Source organism: Podarcis gaigeae (assembly GCF_964106915.1).
Source record: "Podarcis gaigeae genome assembly, chromosome: 9".
Lineage (NCBI taxonomy): Eukaryota > Metazoa > Chordata > Lepidosauria > Squamata > Lacertidae > Podarcis > Podarcis gaigeae.
Window position 1 is genome coordinate 52,066,361 of NC_139685.1, and position 17,428 is coordinate 52,083,788.

Sequence of the window (17,428 nt, forward strand, 5' to 3'; positions counted from 1 at the left end):
AAATTTCCTTTCATTTAAGTGCCACCTTGTCAGAAAGTATGTGTGCTTTAGAAGAATTCAGGTAATTTGTTTGACATCAAGGCTGTCAGAACTACATATAAGTATTGCATTTTACTTTTGAACACATCTAGGCAGTTATGTAGAAAGATACCAAATCAGAACAGCTAAACATACCTCTTTCACATTAGCATCATCAAACAGCACCCATTTGCAACTCTTGGTATGAAAGGCAAAGGCACAATAATGTTTGCTTGCGTAGCAAATCATCCCCACGAGATAAAGCTCACTATTTTTGGCATTTTCATCTGTAACTCTATAGAACAGCTGCAAAAATGATTCATCAGTCAAAAAGTGTGGCAGAGCTAAAAAGCATGAAAACTATGTAACAAAGCTGAAAAATTGGATATATATAAAAACAGTATAAAAACAAACTGTAGACAAAATCATTGATGTCAAGAATTGGTCATTATATGATAATTAGTCACCTTTCCCAGCACTGTAATTTACTACACATAACTGTGTATGTAGTTGCTATTGATGACATGTTCCCAATTACAGCATGACTGGACCACAACAGGGCAAACTCCTTCAGGCAATCTCAAAAATGATTCAGTCAAATTTTTTGCTCTGAATCAGGATTTCCCATCTCCTTAAACTGCTCTAAAATTTGTTTGTGTCCTGCAATCTTTAGTCAGAGAACTGAAAAAGATTAAGAATTGTTGGGTTTTTTATTGAATTGTTACTGTTTTTAAAAAGTTATTTATACTAGTTTAGCTATACTATAACCCACTGCGCTAAAGTTTCGGTTTGTTTTGTAGAGGTATAAATACCTTAAAATTTAAAAACTCTATAAATAAGCATGCACCATCTTGTAAGGTGGCATCTTTGTCAACAGAAATGACTATTTGTCCACACAATACAATATTTTCAATACAACACAAAATTTACAAATAGATGTAGCATTACATGTAATGAAAAGTATTAGGGACTTAACAAAGATATGCTGTCCATTTAATTTGGAGTGCCTTATTAATCAAAATATTTTAAGTCTATTGACAATTAATCAGCCAATGCCCTGATTGTGGAATCCACTTGGCACTTCCTTTCGGTGCCAGGTGAACACCAGGTGAGCACATTATTTTCCAGGGCTTTTAAGTAAGCTTGTTCCCTGATGAAATTAAACATTATTATTTGCTTTATCTTTTGTTAGTTGGTGACCAAGGAGATCAGGTACCACTGTTAAACACACTATCTGTGAAATACCCTCCCCGGACAGGCTTACCAAGAGTCAACTATGATGTTATTTTGACACTAGGCAAACATCTTGTGCTACATTCAGCTAACTATTATTCAGAGTAGACCCACCAAAATTAATGGATCTAAGTTAAGTTTTGTCTACTCTGAGTAAAAGTTAGTTGCATACAACCTTTTTTATATGCCTGGCCATGTCATAGTGTAATGTAAGCTAGTCCTGATTAAAGTTTTGATTGTTCTGCTGGATTTATATAACCTTTATAAATGCTGTTTCTGCAGCTTTATTTTACAGGATTTCATACATTTATTTTACTGCATGCCACCTGGAAACGTTACTAACCACCACCAATGAATTTTTCAAAATAAATGTTTTTAAAAATTGTAATAGAATAGTGGGTGGAAACTCTAAAATAGTTTAAAGCAACGTAAATTCTGTAGCTGTACTGCAGCATTTTATGGTAACTGAAAAGAAGACATTTCAAATATTAAGGTATTTTTTAAAAGAGACTTTTCCTCCTTTCATCTTGCAATCCTATGCACATTTACCTAAGATAAAGTCTCACTGAACTCAGTGGGGCTTCTGAGTAGATATGCATAGGATGGCACTATGAGACAGGAATGAATGAGCACCTCTTTGGCACACAAAGCTCTCAAAAGAACACAGAAGTTTTTAAATGGTGAGGATGACCCAAAACAATTATATTAAATGCTGTTGCTCAAATACCCCTGGAAGATGAAGTTGTGTTGCCAAATTCCGGATGACATCTTCTGTTAGGTCAGAATGTTCTGAATCCCAGACTAAGCCAATTGTGACAATTTCAGGACAATTCATGAGAACACGTCGGATTTTTATTTTTTGGCCACAGTTACTCTAGAAAAAGGAGAAAAGATAAAAACTAATTAGTTTAAATCCTCAGGGTTTATCTATTTCTCATTGAATTCAGAATAAATGTTACAATATATGTCTCACAATTACTTAACAGCATGTTACTTTAGCAACTTATTATTTAGATCTAAAATAAACACCAAACTAATCATAATTATGCCCTATTCAGCTGAGTTTCTTACTACTACTTTCTACAATAGATTCCAGAAGACAGAGAGATAGATTACTGTTATTTAGTCCTCAGATCACTGCTCTTTGACAGACTTGGATATTTCTGCAACACATCCAGATACTGACAGAATGAGGAGGGAAGTAATTGAAGGCAAAATATTATTTTTGTTTAGTAAGTCATGCCACTTAAGGGACAGGCTACACCACTGTGTTTTATAAAGCATTATATTTTACTCTGACTTCTTAAGCCCTTTACTACCACATAATTTACATCTGAAAGGTCTAAATCACAACAGTTATTTTCAGGTCAAATGATCTGAAAGGACCATTCCTATACTTCTAAGTTTGAGTGTATGCAGAGTAATAAATTTTATGAATATATATTAATTTAGCCGTGTGCACAACTGTATGCACTCTAAACAATAAGCACACTGTCCTGCCCCATATATAGAACCCAATAAGGTACACCAATTTTAAAAAATAGATGCCCAAAGCGACTTGCTTCATTTGAGAGCCAGAGGAAAATAAGCAGTGGTCCTCATTCACACATCCAAGAGGCAGTTTTCTATCTTCCTGAGGACCTTGTCCATGCCCTACTTGCCTTCTACACTCAAGCCGTCTTTAGGTATTCATAGACACATGGCAGTAACCCCATGAAAGAGAAGAGCATGGCAGTATGTGCTCATGGTGACCAGTCTCAAAAACTGTCTGTGGATTAAGAGCATGTGTGCAGCAGAGTGGCCTACTGAATGCATGTGGGGTGTCCCTGTGAGCTGGAACTCCAAGCAGGCTATGTGTGTTTGGTACAGTGAGCTGCTGCAGACATGCCCCCAACCCAAAGAGAACCTTTGGGAAGAATCTGCACAAGTGGAGGGCAAATGTGTGCGTTCCCATTCTCCTCCTTCATGGGATTATCAGTACATGTTTTTTAACATCTAAAGAAGGCTTCAGAATGTGGTAATCCAAGGCAGTTTTACAATATTAGTCTAAATTAAAGATAAATCAATGAGAAAGAAACAGACCAAATTCCCTTTTCAGTTATGGAATGTTCAGCTTCATCACTTTTATGAAGTTGAAGTTAGCCCAAACAGAAACATTTTTTGTTTACTCACAGGACAGCTCCTGAAGTCATCAGTAGTATTTGCAGTCTGAAGCAGTTCTGCAAACATTTCAGGCTTGAGCCGCTCATGTCTTTCCAACATTCTATCAACTTCATTGCTGCAGAGAAGTAGTAGTAAATTTTAAACTTAGCATATAATACTATAGTAGCAAACAGCTATTTTCCGCTATTTGGCCCATGTACTATACAACAAATATGGGTGTTTTAGAACTCTAAAATCTTAATCTATGCAGAGAATGAAGAATCAGACAGAGGTACTATGTATGAAAAGGAATAAGGGAATTATATAACCATTACTATTTTGCACCCTAATTTCTTTTGAAGGATTTCAAAAATCAATAATATTTGAGAAATGCATTCCAGAGTAATACCAGAGTAAGGCAACTCAAATACCCTGCAGGTTATGGACACATTAATAAATAGTTTAAATCTGTATGTTATGCATTCAGTATTGGTATACATCACTGTAAACCAGCCATTTTATTTCTGGAAGGGGCCATTTATGACATATAGTCTAAATACTCATAAATGTGATGAAGTGTATGGATAAAGTCTTATAATAATGCCATAATCATATGTTTTGTAATATTCCCCTGGTTAAAAGTATTTTGATAGCTTCTTGCCTGCATTCTACCTAGAAGCAGAACTACAGCCTAAACTGACTGGAGGTTACTCTACCTGGTAGGGCAAGACCCAGGACTGAAATTGAACATTTGGTCCCAAGAGAGAGGCTTCCTTTGTTGCCTGCTCAAACCGTCCAGGGCACTCACCTCCCGACCCTGCTTAACTCAGCAAGGTGTGAGACTGGGTGAGAGAAAGGCAAATAAACTGTCCCTAGTGTTCCCTCATCAGAGGCCAGAAACAGTCGTGTCTTTAAGTAGCTCCTGCCATGGAACATAAGTCAATTCCAATCTTGCTTCCTGTCGTCCCAGTGGGATTCAATTCCTATCAGTCCAAATTGATGTCCTGCTCTTGAGGGTGAAAGACAAGAGCTGATTCAATGGCCTGGCTCCTACAGAACACTGAGCCATAGTTTAGGGCTACATGAACTTCCCTGCAGAAGTCTGGTGCTCAAGCATGCAGCTTCCCCTCTCCTTATCTAGCAAGTGCCAGAAGGAGGAGATCAAAAGCATCTGCTACCTGATTTAAACTTATAATCTGTTGCTATGTCCAAACTAGGTTAATAACTATGTTTTATTAGAAAGAACCAGAATCAGATAGATGGTGTGAAATGTTACCGCAGAGGAAGGGTAGATGTAAGACATGTTGAATGTGCGTATTTTCAAGCATGACCCAATTCCACTGGTTCCTCAAATGTCATTGAATCCTTAACTCTTGCAGAATAGTCATCTCTCTTGTTTCTCTGTTTTATTGTGTTATGATGTATTAGGATATTTCAAATAAATAAATAAACCAGTGATTCCCAGTTCTCATACTATGAGAATCTGGAAATAAAAAGAACAAAATGAAGGAGGTCTGGGGAAGAATAAAGGAGAAAGCAAGGTCTCTTACCATAGAGCTGTTGTTGAAATGTAACGCACAAATTCTGTGAAAGGCAAAGGATCTGAAGATGCCCCACAACTGCGACATACACACTACAAATAAAAAAAAGTTTTAATTTTTGTAACTTTGGAAACTTTAAGAGCACTAAATTCACCAACAAACACAAATCTTACCTGTTCATATAATGTCATAGCAAACTTCTGATGGGAAATGCAGGATTTAGAAGTACACATATCTGTTTCACTGCTTGGCACTATGTGATAGTGAATTCTCTCAAGGATGTTTTCCTAAACAAAGGAATGCATTGATTCATTTAATAGATTTATACCCTGCTTTCCCACCATTCAGATTCCCTATAAGGCTATGCCAGACTCACATGCTGAAGGTCCAGAACCCTCCCAGATACCCTCATGATGGTGAAGCAAAGCACAAGGCACATTGTTTCTTCACTTGTTATGAATTACAGTTCACTTAACTCCAGGTAATGGACAGTAAACAACGTCTCCAACAATAATTGTATTAAATATATACCATGTGTATTCTTCTCAAGTCCGCCTTTTTAAAAAAGGCTATAGAACTTTAGTGTCCAAAATATTTAGATTCCTTTTAATTTATTCTCATCCTAAACCCCAGTGATACCAAACACCTACAGGTTAAGATGCTTCAGTGAGAGCTGTGAATATGGCTCTCTTGTATCCAAACTAACCACATCACTGCCAGAAAGTATCAAAGACAAATTTTAAAGAAAAGCATAATATCAAGCTCTTACAAAACATTCTGCTGCATCATCCATGAAACCAAGTTGAAATCGCTGTTCATCTTTAAAGCTTTCAGCCAAGGCATGCCTCATATTATTTGATGGGAGTGCTTTTTCTCGACTGTGCTGGAACTGTGCAAATATAGTCTGAAAGTCAACAGTACCATTAATTAATACTTCTGAATAGCCAGTTTTTAAATAGGCTAGCATACTCCAATGGTTTCTTCATCTAGGAGAAAATTCAGTGAAGTCTGATGTATTGAACATAGTGCAATACCAAATACTTCTTCTAGTAGAGAAAAGATTTATTACCTGCCCTCTCTATTGGGCCATGTTCCCCATTTTCTGCACAACTACACCTTGAAGAAAATAAATGGGATTTGCAATGAGACATTGCCCTAGGGTGGTAGCAATCCTTGCACTGGTGAAGGGAATGTAAGCGCCCTCTGAATCAGAAACTATCAATCTAATCTAACAACCTGCTTCCCTCCATGTCTAATCAGTAATCTCCAGAAAACCCAAAAGCAGTGCATGAGGACATTAACCCAATTCCACAGTTGCTCCCCAGCAGCTGGTATACTGAGCATGGAAGTTCCATGCAACAATGACAAATGGGACCAGCAACACAATGTTTCAATATATCTTCAAAGAAGTGTTCATGCTCGGATTTCTAGCACTCCCTGCTCTCCCTCTGAAGGATATGCTATTAGGGATTTAAAGAGACTTCTCTGTCCACTCTTTCCCAGTTTTCTAATCCATATTCCATTGCTGTAATTACAACAGTATACAAAATCCTTAAGTGGCAGCAATTATAGCTGTTAACAAATGCTCCTTTACAAAAACAAGTTTTGAATCATGTTTCTCTTGAATAAGAATTTCAAAATCTCTTTATGAACTGGATACTGTGATTCTAGACTTACCTTTAAAGCACAGAATATGCAGGCATCACCCTGACAAACATGTCCTGATAGACCTCTTAAACTTCGCCGAAATATGTCAAGTTGCCATAAAACCTAAGATGAGGAGGCAGAAAATAAAAGCTTCAATTTCTTCAATAAGTTATTTGTCCACATATATAGCTGAAGGCCTACAATAAACTGATTTTTCATTACAGTACTGATACACCATGACAACATGGAGCACTAGACCCCGGATCCTGCGATCATTATCTGAGTCCCTTCTTTATCTGCTTCCTCTTGGGAGGTCCAGAGGGCTGCAACACAAGAATGGGCCTTTTCTGTGGTGACTCCCCTCTTGTGGAATGCTCTCCCCAGGGAGTTTCACCTGGCACCTTCGTTACATATCTTTAGGCATAAGGCAAAACATTGCTCTTCTCCCAGGTCTTTGGCTAATTAAACAATCCATGACCTTTTAAACTGTGGGGAGAGTGGTATTATTTTTGTTTGTTATTATGGTATGTACTTTTGTAAACCAGCCTGTGATCTTTCTATGATGGACGGTAAAATGAATGAATGATGGTTCAGAGCAGGGATGGGGATAACCTGTAGTTCTTCAGATGTTGCTGGACTACAATTCCCATCATTCATGACTACTGATCATGCTGCCAAGGGATGCTGGGAATTGTAGGTTCATCATCTCTGGTTTAGAAATAGGATCCTTTTAGTTGTGCCACTAGATTCACTGAAAAAAAATTTAAGTTATGCATATGCAAATTCAAACTGCTACTTGTTAGAAGGGAGAATAATTGGAAGATCAAAAACTAAGAAATATTAGAATTTTCACTGAAATACTGTAGCTACTTTCCCCCATGACAGCTGAAAGGATATCACACACAGAGCTGTTTTCACTGGCTGGGATGACCAGCTATGGTTCAATTTAAACAGTGGTTTGTCTCTAATACAGCAATTCTAACTGCTGAAACATCAAATCAAGCTTTGTCTGCACATGTAATTCTCTCCATGAACAAATCCCAAATCCTTCTATCCTATCTTACTCTTTTTGAACAAATACTAGAAAGAAGGGATACAATGTCAAAGTGCAAAGACATTTAAAGTAGGACTATGAAGAAAACCTAATGCCAGCATGGCCCTATTTAAATGCATATATTAGCAGTGCATATTCACTCCAAACACATCAATTACAAGTTATCATTTAACTTCATTTAATGTGCATTCTAAAATGCTCTCAATTTACTTCTGATGGTAATTTATGTTCACATATTCTTGAATCTTTTGTAACTGTGTGTGTGGCCTTAATAGGTTAGTAAAAGAAACCTATTAAAGGCTTTTCAAAGGAATTATTTTCTTCCTACTTAAGCAAAGCTTGATAACACCCATGTTGAAATGCTGATCAATTAAAGGGAAAGTTTTCCAATTATGAGTGATGTATTCAAGTCTGCAGTCCTACTTTGTTTAAGTGGTACCTCTTGGCCAAGGAAGATAACCACTACTTCATCAACCAATGAAAACACAGTGTCAAATTTGTTTAAATACATGTGGGTAAGCTCCCGTTGCTCTGTCCCCAGCTTCTGCCAACCTAGCAGTTCGAAACCACACCAGTGCAAGTACACAAATAGGTACCGCTGTGGTGAGAAGGTAAACGGCATTTCCATGTCTTCTACCAAAAATGATTAAATGACAAACATTGATAATATGTGCATACTAAAGCAAAATGTAATTTAGCACAACTAAGGTAAAATTCAGTTGCAGCTTAACATGTATTTTCTATGGAATACAAATGACCACAATATTATGAAGTCCTACAAATTCAGCATAAGTAGAATAAGAGCCTGTTCATACAAACAAGCAGCAATTATCAGACATGCTAGCCACCATACAAGGGAAAATGGCAGCCCTTTCTGGAAAATACACCAGCTCAATAATGGGAAGCCACTGTGGTCATTTGCTAGCCTTGTGGGTGTTTTTTTAAAAAAGTTTCAAATTACATGAAAGTTATTTGTTGGCCTGAATTGCTTAGCAAATACATTGGGAGACTCAAGGTTAGGAACGGTAAGATCTATAAATTATATACAGTAGACTTCAATTTGCTGCTGGCTGTTGGGTTCTTGTGGACTCACCTCCTCATCACAGTCACTATTGCCAATTCACTTGCATCCCCTCCTTCTGGAACCAAACTGTACAAAAGGCAAGGCAAGGAAAATGGAGGCTGTTGCTCCTTCTCTTTCTTGTCACCATGTACAATCTTGGAAGATACATAGTGAATGGCGGAGGGGGGGTGCATTTTAAAGATATTAATAGCCAGCTTTCAATATAACTTATGAAGCTTGTAGGCTTCATCTGATTGGACACTACGTGAAATACGATGCTGGACTAAATAGGTCTTTGAGCTGTGTTTTACTGCATTAAATATGAGGAGTTCCTTACCTGTACAGCACTATTAAGAAAGCAACTGTTTTGTCCTGGTTCATTTAGCAAGCCCTTGGTAGGCGCCAAAGACATCACACTTCCAGGTTGATATACTTTCCCAAGGTTTCCTCCAGGTTTCCTCAAGAACTTTACCCATGCCATTATTTAGGAAACAATGTTTAGAAAATAAGACTGAAGGATTCCAAGCAAAGCAAACCTAGTCCGGACAATTGCCTTTCAGTTACGGCATTGTGTTCAGAAGTCCAAGTCTTCAGATTGCATTAAGTCAATATCGCATCTGCTCTTTTTATTTTTAAAAATAGAGATAAAATAAAATGTGAAAAACTTTGTTCTGATGAGTAGATCATGTAATATTATGATGATAAGCCATACAAATACTTATGGACTATCTTTATAGCATTTCACCTTTTCCTCTTCTTTAATATTAGTGCAAATGACTCTTTGGAAGATAATTCTTAAATACTATGGCAGCTTTATATTGAAAAAAACCAGGAATTCTTAGCTAGTTTTAGCTATAATCAGTCTTTTTGCAGGTTGGTTCTTTCTCTTCGTTTTAAGAAATAAATCACATTTCTTCCTGTGGTTTGCAAAAGTAATTCCACCGTGTATCTGTCTTCTTTCAAAATCTGTAAGGAGAAAGGGAGAGGGAATCTGAAATTAGCAAAAGAGTTGAAGTACACAGCTGACAGCAGCAAAGACAGAACATGGATGGATACACAGGGCTTCTCTATATTCCAGCTATTTAGTTGGGATGAAGAGATGGGTTGTAAGAGCTGAAGAGAGAGAGATAGTAAGTGGATTTAATAACTTCAATTTCCAAGACCATTTCACCATTTGAAATGAGTGATCCCAGGAATCTGTCAGAAGAACATACAGATGATGCAACATGCATTTCACCTAAACATTTGCCAATGGAACCTTGGTATAAAGCATCTACCAAGTATAATACATCTACCAACTGATTAAAAAAACTTCCTAAAATCATCACCTCATATTTAACTACTGTCAACCACTACAAAAAGAGAGTGTTAGCTAATCAAGGCATTTCGTAAGCTGACCATGTTGAACTCAATCATAGAAAAGTAGAATGGGAAGGGTTATCTAGTCCAACCTCCTGCAGTGTAGGAATCATTCGCCCAACATTGGTCTCAATGTGGGGAATGTAGTTATGATAATAGAACAGAAAGCTTTCTTTCTATGGACCCTTGAATTAACTTATCTTAAGATCCAGCTGTTAGCTTTCTTTTCCAATTCTTGGTTTCTATATATTGATAGCATAACATATGAAGTCCTTGGGGCACAAATACCTGTTGGCAGCCAACTCAATGTGCTTTTGGATGAAACTCATTACCTAGACTCATTTCATTCTGTGCCTAGGTTTGGTTTTATACTGAAACAGCTTTAGTTGCCCTAATGATCACTGCCAGGAGTTGGAATGCAACCCTGCTCGTCTCCTCCTTGCTCCTACAGTGACTTTTAATAAAATAAAATGCAGTAACACAGGCTTCGTGGATTGGGGGCAGAAGGCATAGATATAGGGCGGCTCCAACCTATCTACAGGGTTAGCTTCAGAAGATGGCATGGGGGGGCTGCTCAACCCCCATGCCAGTTGTGCTGTGGGATCCCACAATGTTCTATTCTATCAATCTTTTTAACATCTATATCAGAGATGGAGAATCTGTGGCCCTCAAAATATTGCTGGATTACAACTTCCATCATCTCTGACCACTTGCCATGCTGGCTGGGATTGATGGGAGCTGGAGTCCAATATCTAGAGGACCACAGGTTCCCATCTCTGATCTATATGAAGCCACTGACTGGGTGGTGGCATTAGGAGAATTTGTGTGAGGCACCATCAATAAGCTAATAATATTTAGCTCTACTTCTCTTGCCACTGAATCAGGTGAGACTGACCAATATTTGGACGGTATTGGGTTGGATGAAGATCAAGAAACTGAAGCTAAATCCCAGTAAGTCTGAGGTCACATGCACCAGTGTTCTTGTGTTCAGACTCTGGGAGTGCAGACTGTTCTGGATGAAGCTGTACTCAACAAAACAGATGTATTGCTTAGCAATATCCCTTGATCAAGCTCTGTCATTTGAGGCCCAGGTGGCCTTTTTCCAGCTTTAGCTGGTTCAGCAGCTATGACTGCTCTTGGATGGGGATGGTCTGCCCATGATCATCTATGCTCTTGAAATATCCTGACTGGATTACTATTAATATTATTCTGACAGTTACTCAGTGCTGCTCAGTTAGCTGTCTCTTTAGAGCTACAATACAACCAAAAGGATACACAGGTAATGAGTAAATCCAGAAGACAAAATAAAAACATTAGATAGTTGACTTCTGAGAAAAGATATTTGTAGTACTGAATGAGTGTAACTACAGATAAAGGCTGTACAAAAAGAGAATAACGTTACTTTGAACCAAGCCAACATTTTATGTATTTTTCCACTAGTTCAATAGAACTCTTTGTACTCATGCAATGGTATCACTTAAACTGCACTTCTTGTAGCAACTTGTTATTTCAGTTCCAGAGGTACTAGCACTAAATTTTAACAGCTAAGGTATGCTCAAAACAAGAGCCTATATACATTTCCACATAAATTGGAATACATCTACATACCCAAAATGTCAGATGAATGAAACATCCGAAGCAACTTGGTAGAAGCCCAGCATTACAATATATTTTCAGTTACAGATAGGTAGCCGTGTTGGTCTGCCATAGTCAAAACAAAAAAAAAATCCTTCCAGTAGCACCTTAAAGACCAACTAAGTTAGTTCTTGGTATGAGCTTTCGTGTGCATGCACACTTCTTCAGATACACTGAGACAACCAATTGATGAGACATTGGATTCTTATCTCATTATACATGACAAAGCCATTTTTCACCTTCTCACCCCTTGCTTTTTCCTGTAAGACCTATTGCAGTCCTTAAGAGTCATTAACAGGCTCATCACAGCTATCTGCCAATCACTCATTCCCACCACCCTTCTGAGTAATACCCCTCCCCACCTTCTCACTATATAGAAGGGTCTGGTGACTTCTGTTTCAGTGTATCTGAAGAAGTGTGCATGCACACAAAAGCTCATACCAAGAACTAACTTAGTTGGTCTTTAAGGTGCTACTGGAAGGAATTTTTTTTTGTTTTTAATATATTTTCAAACACTAAATCCACCTTATGTGAGTAACACATTAGGTTTATTTCCCTATCCAACCTCTTGCACATTTTCTGAACCACTCCACATTTTTTGTGCTTCTAGACCCAGATTCAAACAACAGACTGACAATTTTTCTTTGTGTGTGAGGTTACTGAAATAATATGTTTATGGTATTAACCAAAATTAGAGAAAACAAACATGAAAATATTCATTTCATCATTTGATGCTAGGCACCATGGGTGGTCTAAAAACAAAACACTGTTCTCAGAGAACCAATAATTATTACAAAAATGCTGACAAATGTATGCAGGCCAGTCTCAAAAGAACTTTCTTTTTGGCTGACTTAAAATACTGTTATGAGTGATAGCAAATACGAGATACCTTTTTCAACACAAAGCAACACAACACAAAGGAATATTAACCCATGTGCAACATTCAGCAGAAGTCCAGAATAATTTGTCCTATGAACAGAAACTGCAAGTGGCTTTTTAACACCCAGAATCCCCATGTCAAAAAGAGTATCAGAGCTGTGAAAGTTGGCAACTCCAATGATCAAGGGGATGAGATACTTTCCCTAACAACAGAAAGGCTGGGGCTTTTTAGTTCAGAAGAGGGAACATCATGATAGAAGTTAAGAATGTTGTAGAGAAAGCAGAGAAATGCTTCACCTTTTCTCATACTATTGACACTCAGGCAAAATAAATATGGTAGATTCACAATAGTCAAAAGGAAGTACTACTTCACACATGATGCATAAACTTATGGAATTTCCTGCCACAAAATATAAATGATTGTCACTTGCTTAGACACATTAATGGAAGGTTTGTTTATCAACAGTTTGTTTATCAACCATAAATATCCATGATCAGTGGCCACACACCTTGGCTGTGGGAGAACTGTTGTTATCATGCCCTTTTTGTGCACTTTCAGGAAACTCCAGGGTTACCACTTTGGAAAATAGGATGCCAGACAGGCCTTTGGTCTGATCCAGTACAGGTCTTATGTACTTAGCTAACAGTGGCAGGCCATTTGTAATACCTGCTGATTTAAACAGAGTTCCTGACATCATCCCCACTGTATCAGCCATTACCACCACTATTCTTCCATGATAAAGCAGCCACAACATGCAGCATTGTCCGACTCACTTCTCCCAGTAAGAACAATAAAAAGTACAGCAACTTCCATTTAATGAAGTTAAAATATGACCATATTTAATAAATATATTTATTGACATAGTGAGCTTTTTAGTTTGAAGGAGAGCTATCTCTTCCCCAAAATCCTTCAAATTTCATAGGACCTAGGATTAGACAGGGCCCTTCCTGTTGAACCTCCAGCATCTACTGAATATGTTCTTATTCCAGCAGGTATTTTAAGTAATTTCTGATTTTATAGTTTAACTGATTTAATCTTTATTGTATTCAGTCTGATCCACAAAGCTTGGAGACAATTGTGATTTTAAATAAATACATACTCAGAAATTGCTTCTGATCCCCAATAATTTACCTTTAGTGGAACTCTACCCTTGTTTGAACCTTGGGGGGGGGGTATGATTTTAGTTCTTCCTCCTTCTGGATAAACAGTCCCTTATGCAAATGGAACGAGCTCCCCCCCACCACAGAAAATATACTTTTTTGAGTGGTGCACATTGTTTGAATATTCAGTTTTGCACGACTGTGCTAAACTAGTGCTAGTGCATCCCTCTTGCAACTAATGATCTAGAGTTATTTCGTTTTATAGCTGAAGGTCCTATGTTATACCTAAAAGGCAAAAAAAATAAAATATTTTTACCCATTTTAAAATTTCAACGCTCTACTCTCCAGAAAGCCAGTTGACATAAAAACAAGTTCTACACTGCTTCCTCAATATGCTCATATTTTTATTCTGAGAAGTTTCCTTGGAAAGAGTATTTCATAGTTTCATATTGCAAAATGGTATACTTTAACACTATAAGCCCACTCCCCTAGCACAGGCATAAGCAAACTCGGCCCTCTATATGTTTTGGGACTACAACTCTCATCATCCCTAGCTAACAGGACCAGTGGTCAGGGATGGTGGGAGTTGTAGTCCCAAAACATCTGGAGGGCCGAGTTTGCCTATGCATGCTCTAGCAAACTAAATCTTAGAAGACTTAGAAAGAACTTCTATGTCACGAGGCTTGTGAATTTAACATCAAGATTCCAGTAATAATCTTTTCATACAATGCGCAGGGGTGGAACCACGTCCTGAATACGTGAAGTCAGTTTTCAGGAAGGTGGAAATATTTACAAAACTAAATAAACGGGAAAGTTTTGAAAACATCAAATAACTATGGCTTGAGAGTTTCCACTTCTTACTCTGCAAGGCATTTGACAGATTACTGAAACAATGCCTGAATCTGATGTTTTGAATCTAGTTTGAAACGCTTCCAAGATTTATGGCCGTTTAACATTACTGGCAAATACTGCAATCTGATCTGCTTTATTCAGTTCAAAGTATGAATTATATTCACTTAAGACAATTGCTACAATATTTTTTTACTATTTGACTTTTCAATGGGTTTCTTCAGAAATGCTGTCTCCCTCAGCCTGCAAGCAAAGATGAGTGCCGCACCCCACAGTCAAATTCGACTGGACTTAACCATTCAGGGGTCCTTTACCTTTATTACCTTTACTGCATTAAAAGAATTAACACATTGGGTATTGAAGCTCGGAGGAGCAAATACTACTGTGCTCAACTGGACCTGTTTTCAGAAAGGTACTTCTGTTCACTCAAGGGTGAAGGGCTCCAATTTCTGTTAATTCTCCCCACCCCCACTGCAGCCACCTGTGCTGCACTACTTGCTTCTATGAAGCGTGGCTTTGGGCAAGAAATATATCCCACCCAACAAACAAGCTAATAATGTACATGTATTTATCCATTCAATGCATACTGCAAGTATTTATTCATCCAAATACTGTGTTATTACCAAAGTTCCCTGGGTGACTCTTTCACAAAAGCATGAATATGGTATCTGAAAAACTTCACAGAAAACAAAGTATCAATTCTACTGCTCAGTGAAGAAAACTGTAAATACCTAATAGTTATGTCACCCTTTCATTTCATAAGCACTACAGCAAGCCACACATAAACTGCCTATAAGCTTTAAAAGCAGTTTCCTTACTTAATGCCAATCACTGAGCATGTGTGTAACATCCAGGTTAAAAATTAACACTTATGTTAACACTTTTGAAGCTAGCCACATTAACAAAATGAAGTTTCATTGATTTAGCATGTTCATGAACATAAATACTTAGAATTTGGGTATCCCAAGTATTTTATGCAAACCACAAAAATATTTTTTAAAGAATATAGCATGTCATTTGTGGGTCTTTTTCATGCAAGAAGATCAACAAACTCAAATTAGAGAAGACACAGGATTAAAACAGGGCCAAAAATCTGCTGGAAACTGACTAACACATACCCAAGAATGGGAAATCAGATACTGTACTGGATACTATGCAGATCCTATTCACACAGGTTTCAATGATCTGGAAAGGTTAAATTTAGCAAAACCTTGTCTGATGCAACGGCAGTCAAAACAATGGCCCAGTGCGTAGACCAGTCTCTCAACCCCGGAGCATTCCTCGCCCTAAACACGCTTTCCAGTCACAAGCATGCTGATTACTTGCTTCTGCATTCGATGTAATAATATCTGCTGAAATTAACCATGGAGGGGGCTTTTAGGAGGAGAGGAGAGGGGGAAAAATCAGAAACCGTACCACACGCTGTGGCTGAGCGGCAGCATGTAAACACTTAAGGAAGGCTCCGGATTAAAGAGCAAGGTATGGGCGGAGAGTCATAAACCCAGCCATTTCAACAGCCAATAAACAGATACGGCTGGAGCAGAAAGCGTGAAGTAGTAAACAAGGAGGAAGAGAGTTTTATTATTATTTTTAAAGGGTTAAAAAAACGGCTCGAAGGGCTCGACAAACAGAAGGAAAAATATACAGCGGGGAGGAGAGGAACAGGTTCTTCTTGTTGTTTTAAAGGCGATGGTGGACGAGAAAGAAAGGCTTTTCACCAAGGAGACCCTACCGTCCAACACCCTCGCCCACCCCGCGAAGGGCCCTGGAGGGATGCGTGAGAATGCGAGGGGTGGTGGTGGCAGCAGAGGCGTGTCGTGTCTGGGGTGCCCCCCCCGCACAAGAAGCCGATCAGCTCGACCACCAGACATGCTGGGCCAAATCCGAGGGGGCAGCAACGAGCTGGCCCGTGAGGGGGCAAGCTCAGCTCACACCCGCCGCCGCCGCCGCCTCAGGCACCTGCCGCCAAAAACTTTCCGTGCCAGGAAGTTCCAGGCTGGAGGGAGGAGGGTGAGGGTGTGTGTGGACGTGGAAGGGAGAGAAGCTGGGCAAGGGCCCCGCTCCCTACCGCCCCCCCCCCCAGTTCACAACCGACCGGCTTTTCGAAAGGCCAGCCGTTGGCCACCTCGCTTCCCTTCCCCTCCTCCTCCTCCCCAGTCGTGCCTCTTCGGCCGGCGCTCCTCACTCGCTCTCTCTCCCCGCGTCTGAGGCGCCGCTTCCTCCTCATGGGAGCCCCCCACACCCCAGCCACCTCAGCAACACCGCCGCCACATCCCCTGAGGGACCTCACCTCCTCCAGTGCGACGCCGCCGCCACGCCAATCGCTTCTCCCCATCCCGAGCGCGGGCTCCTCCGTCCGGCAGGCGAGCAGACTATGCCGCAGGCAGGGCTCCTTCCCCCGCCCACCAGCACCAGGCGGTGGCCCCGCCCCCTCGCTCCCTCTTCGCTCCCCCCCTCCCCGCTGAGTAACTTTCTTCTTTCCCGCTTGGAGCGGCGACGCTCGAGCGCCCCCGCTGAGAGGGGCGGGGGGGGGGAGAGAGGGACAGAACCTGAGGAGGCGGGAGGAGGAAAGAGAAGCGGCTGGGCGGGAGTTCTCGCGAGCGGCGCGCTCGCGCACGGGCAGGCCGGGCGCGCGCAGCAGTAGCAGCAGCAGCAGCTGACTGGCGTGGGCGGGGCAAGTAGTCGGGGCAGTCTGGAGCGAGTTCCTGCTCATTCCGATGACTTCAGACGCTGAGGGAGAAGTGGGAAAGGGGAGGAGGGAGAGAGAGAGAGAGAGCGCGCGCGGGGGAAATGCCGGCTTCCGATTGGGCAAAGGAAAGGGAGGCCGTAGGGAAACGAAGGCTGGGAGTGATTGGAAGCGCGAGGACGTGACGTCATCCCAGGAGCATCCAACCCAAGCTCAGGGTT

General features: G+C 40.0%; 1 protein-coding gene across 1 annotated transcript in view; it reads right to left on the reverse strand.

The window, feature by feature from the left end:
- The window catches only part of USP53 (ubiquitin specific peptidase 53), a 29,690-nt gene extending 12,368 nt beyond the window's left edge, over positions 1–17,322 (reverse strand). The window contains exons 1-9 of the mRNA XM_083756381.1: positions 16,812–17,322; positions 9,036–9,664; positions 6,612–6,704; positions 5,704–5,838; positions 5,108–5,221; positions 4,944–5,026; positions 3,424–3,529; positions 1,979–2,125; positions 175–324 (exon numbers count right to left, since the gene is read on the reverse strand). Of these exons, the coding sequence (XP_083612507.1) occupies positions 175–324; positions 1,979–2,125; positions 3,424–3,529; positions 4,944–5,026; positions 5,108–5,221; positions 5,704–5,838; positions 6,612–6,704; positions 9,036–9,179 (972 nt within the window). The 5' untranslated portion in view covers positions 9,180–9,664; positions 16,812–17,322. The remainder of the gene's footprint in view (positions 1–174; positions 325–1,978; positions 2,126–3,423; positions 3,530–4,943; positions 5,027–5,107; positions 5,222–5,703; positions 5,839–6,611; positions 6,705–9,035; positions 9,665–16,811) is intronic.
- Positions 17,323–17,428: the final 106 nt, after the last annotated feature.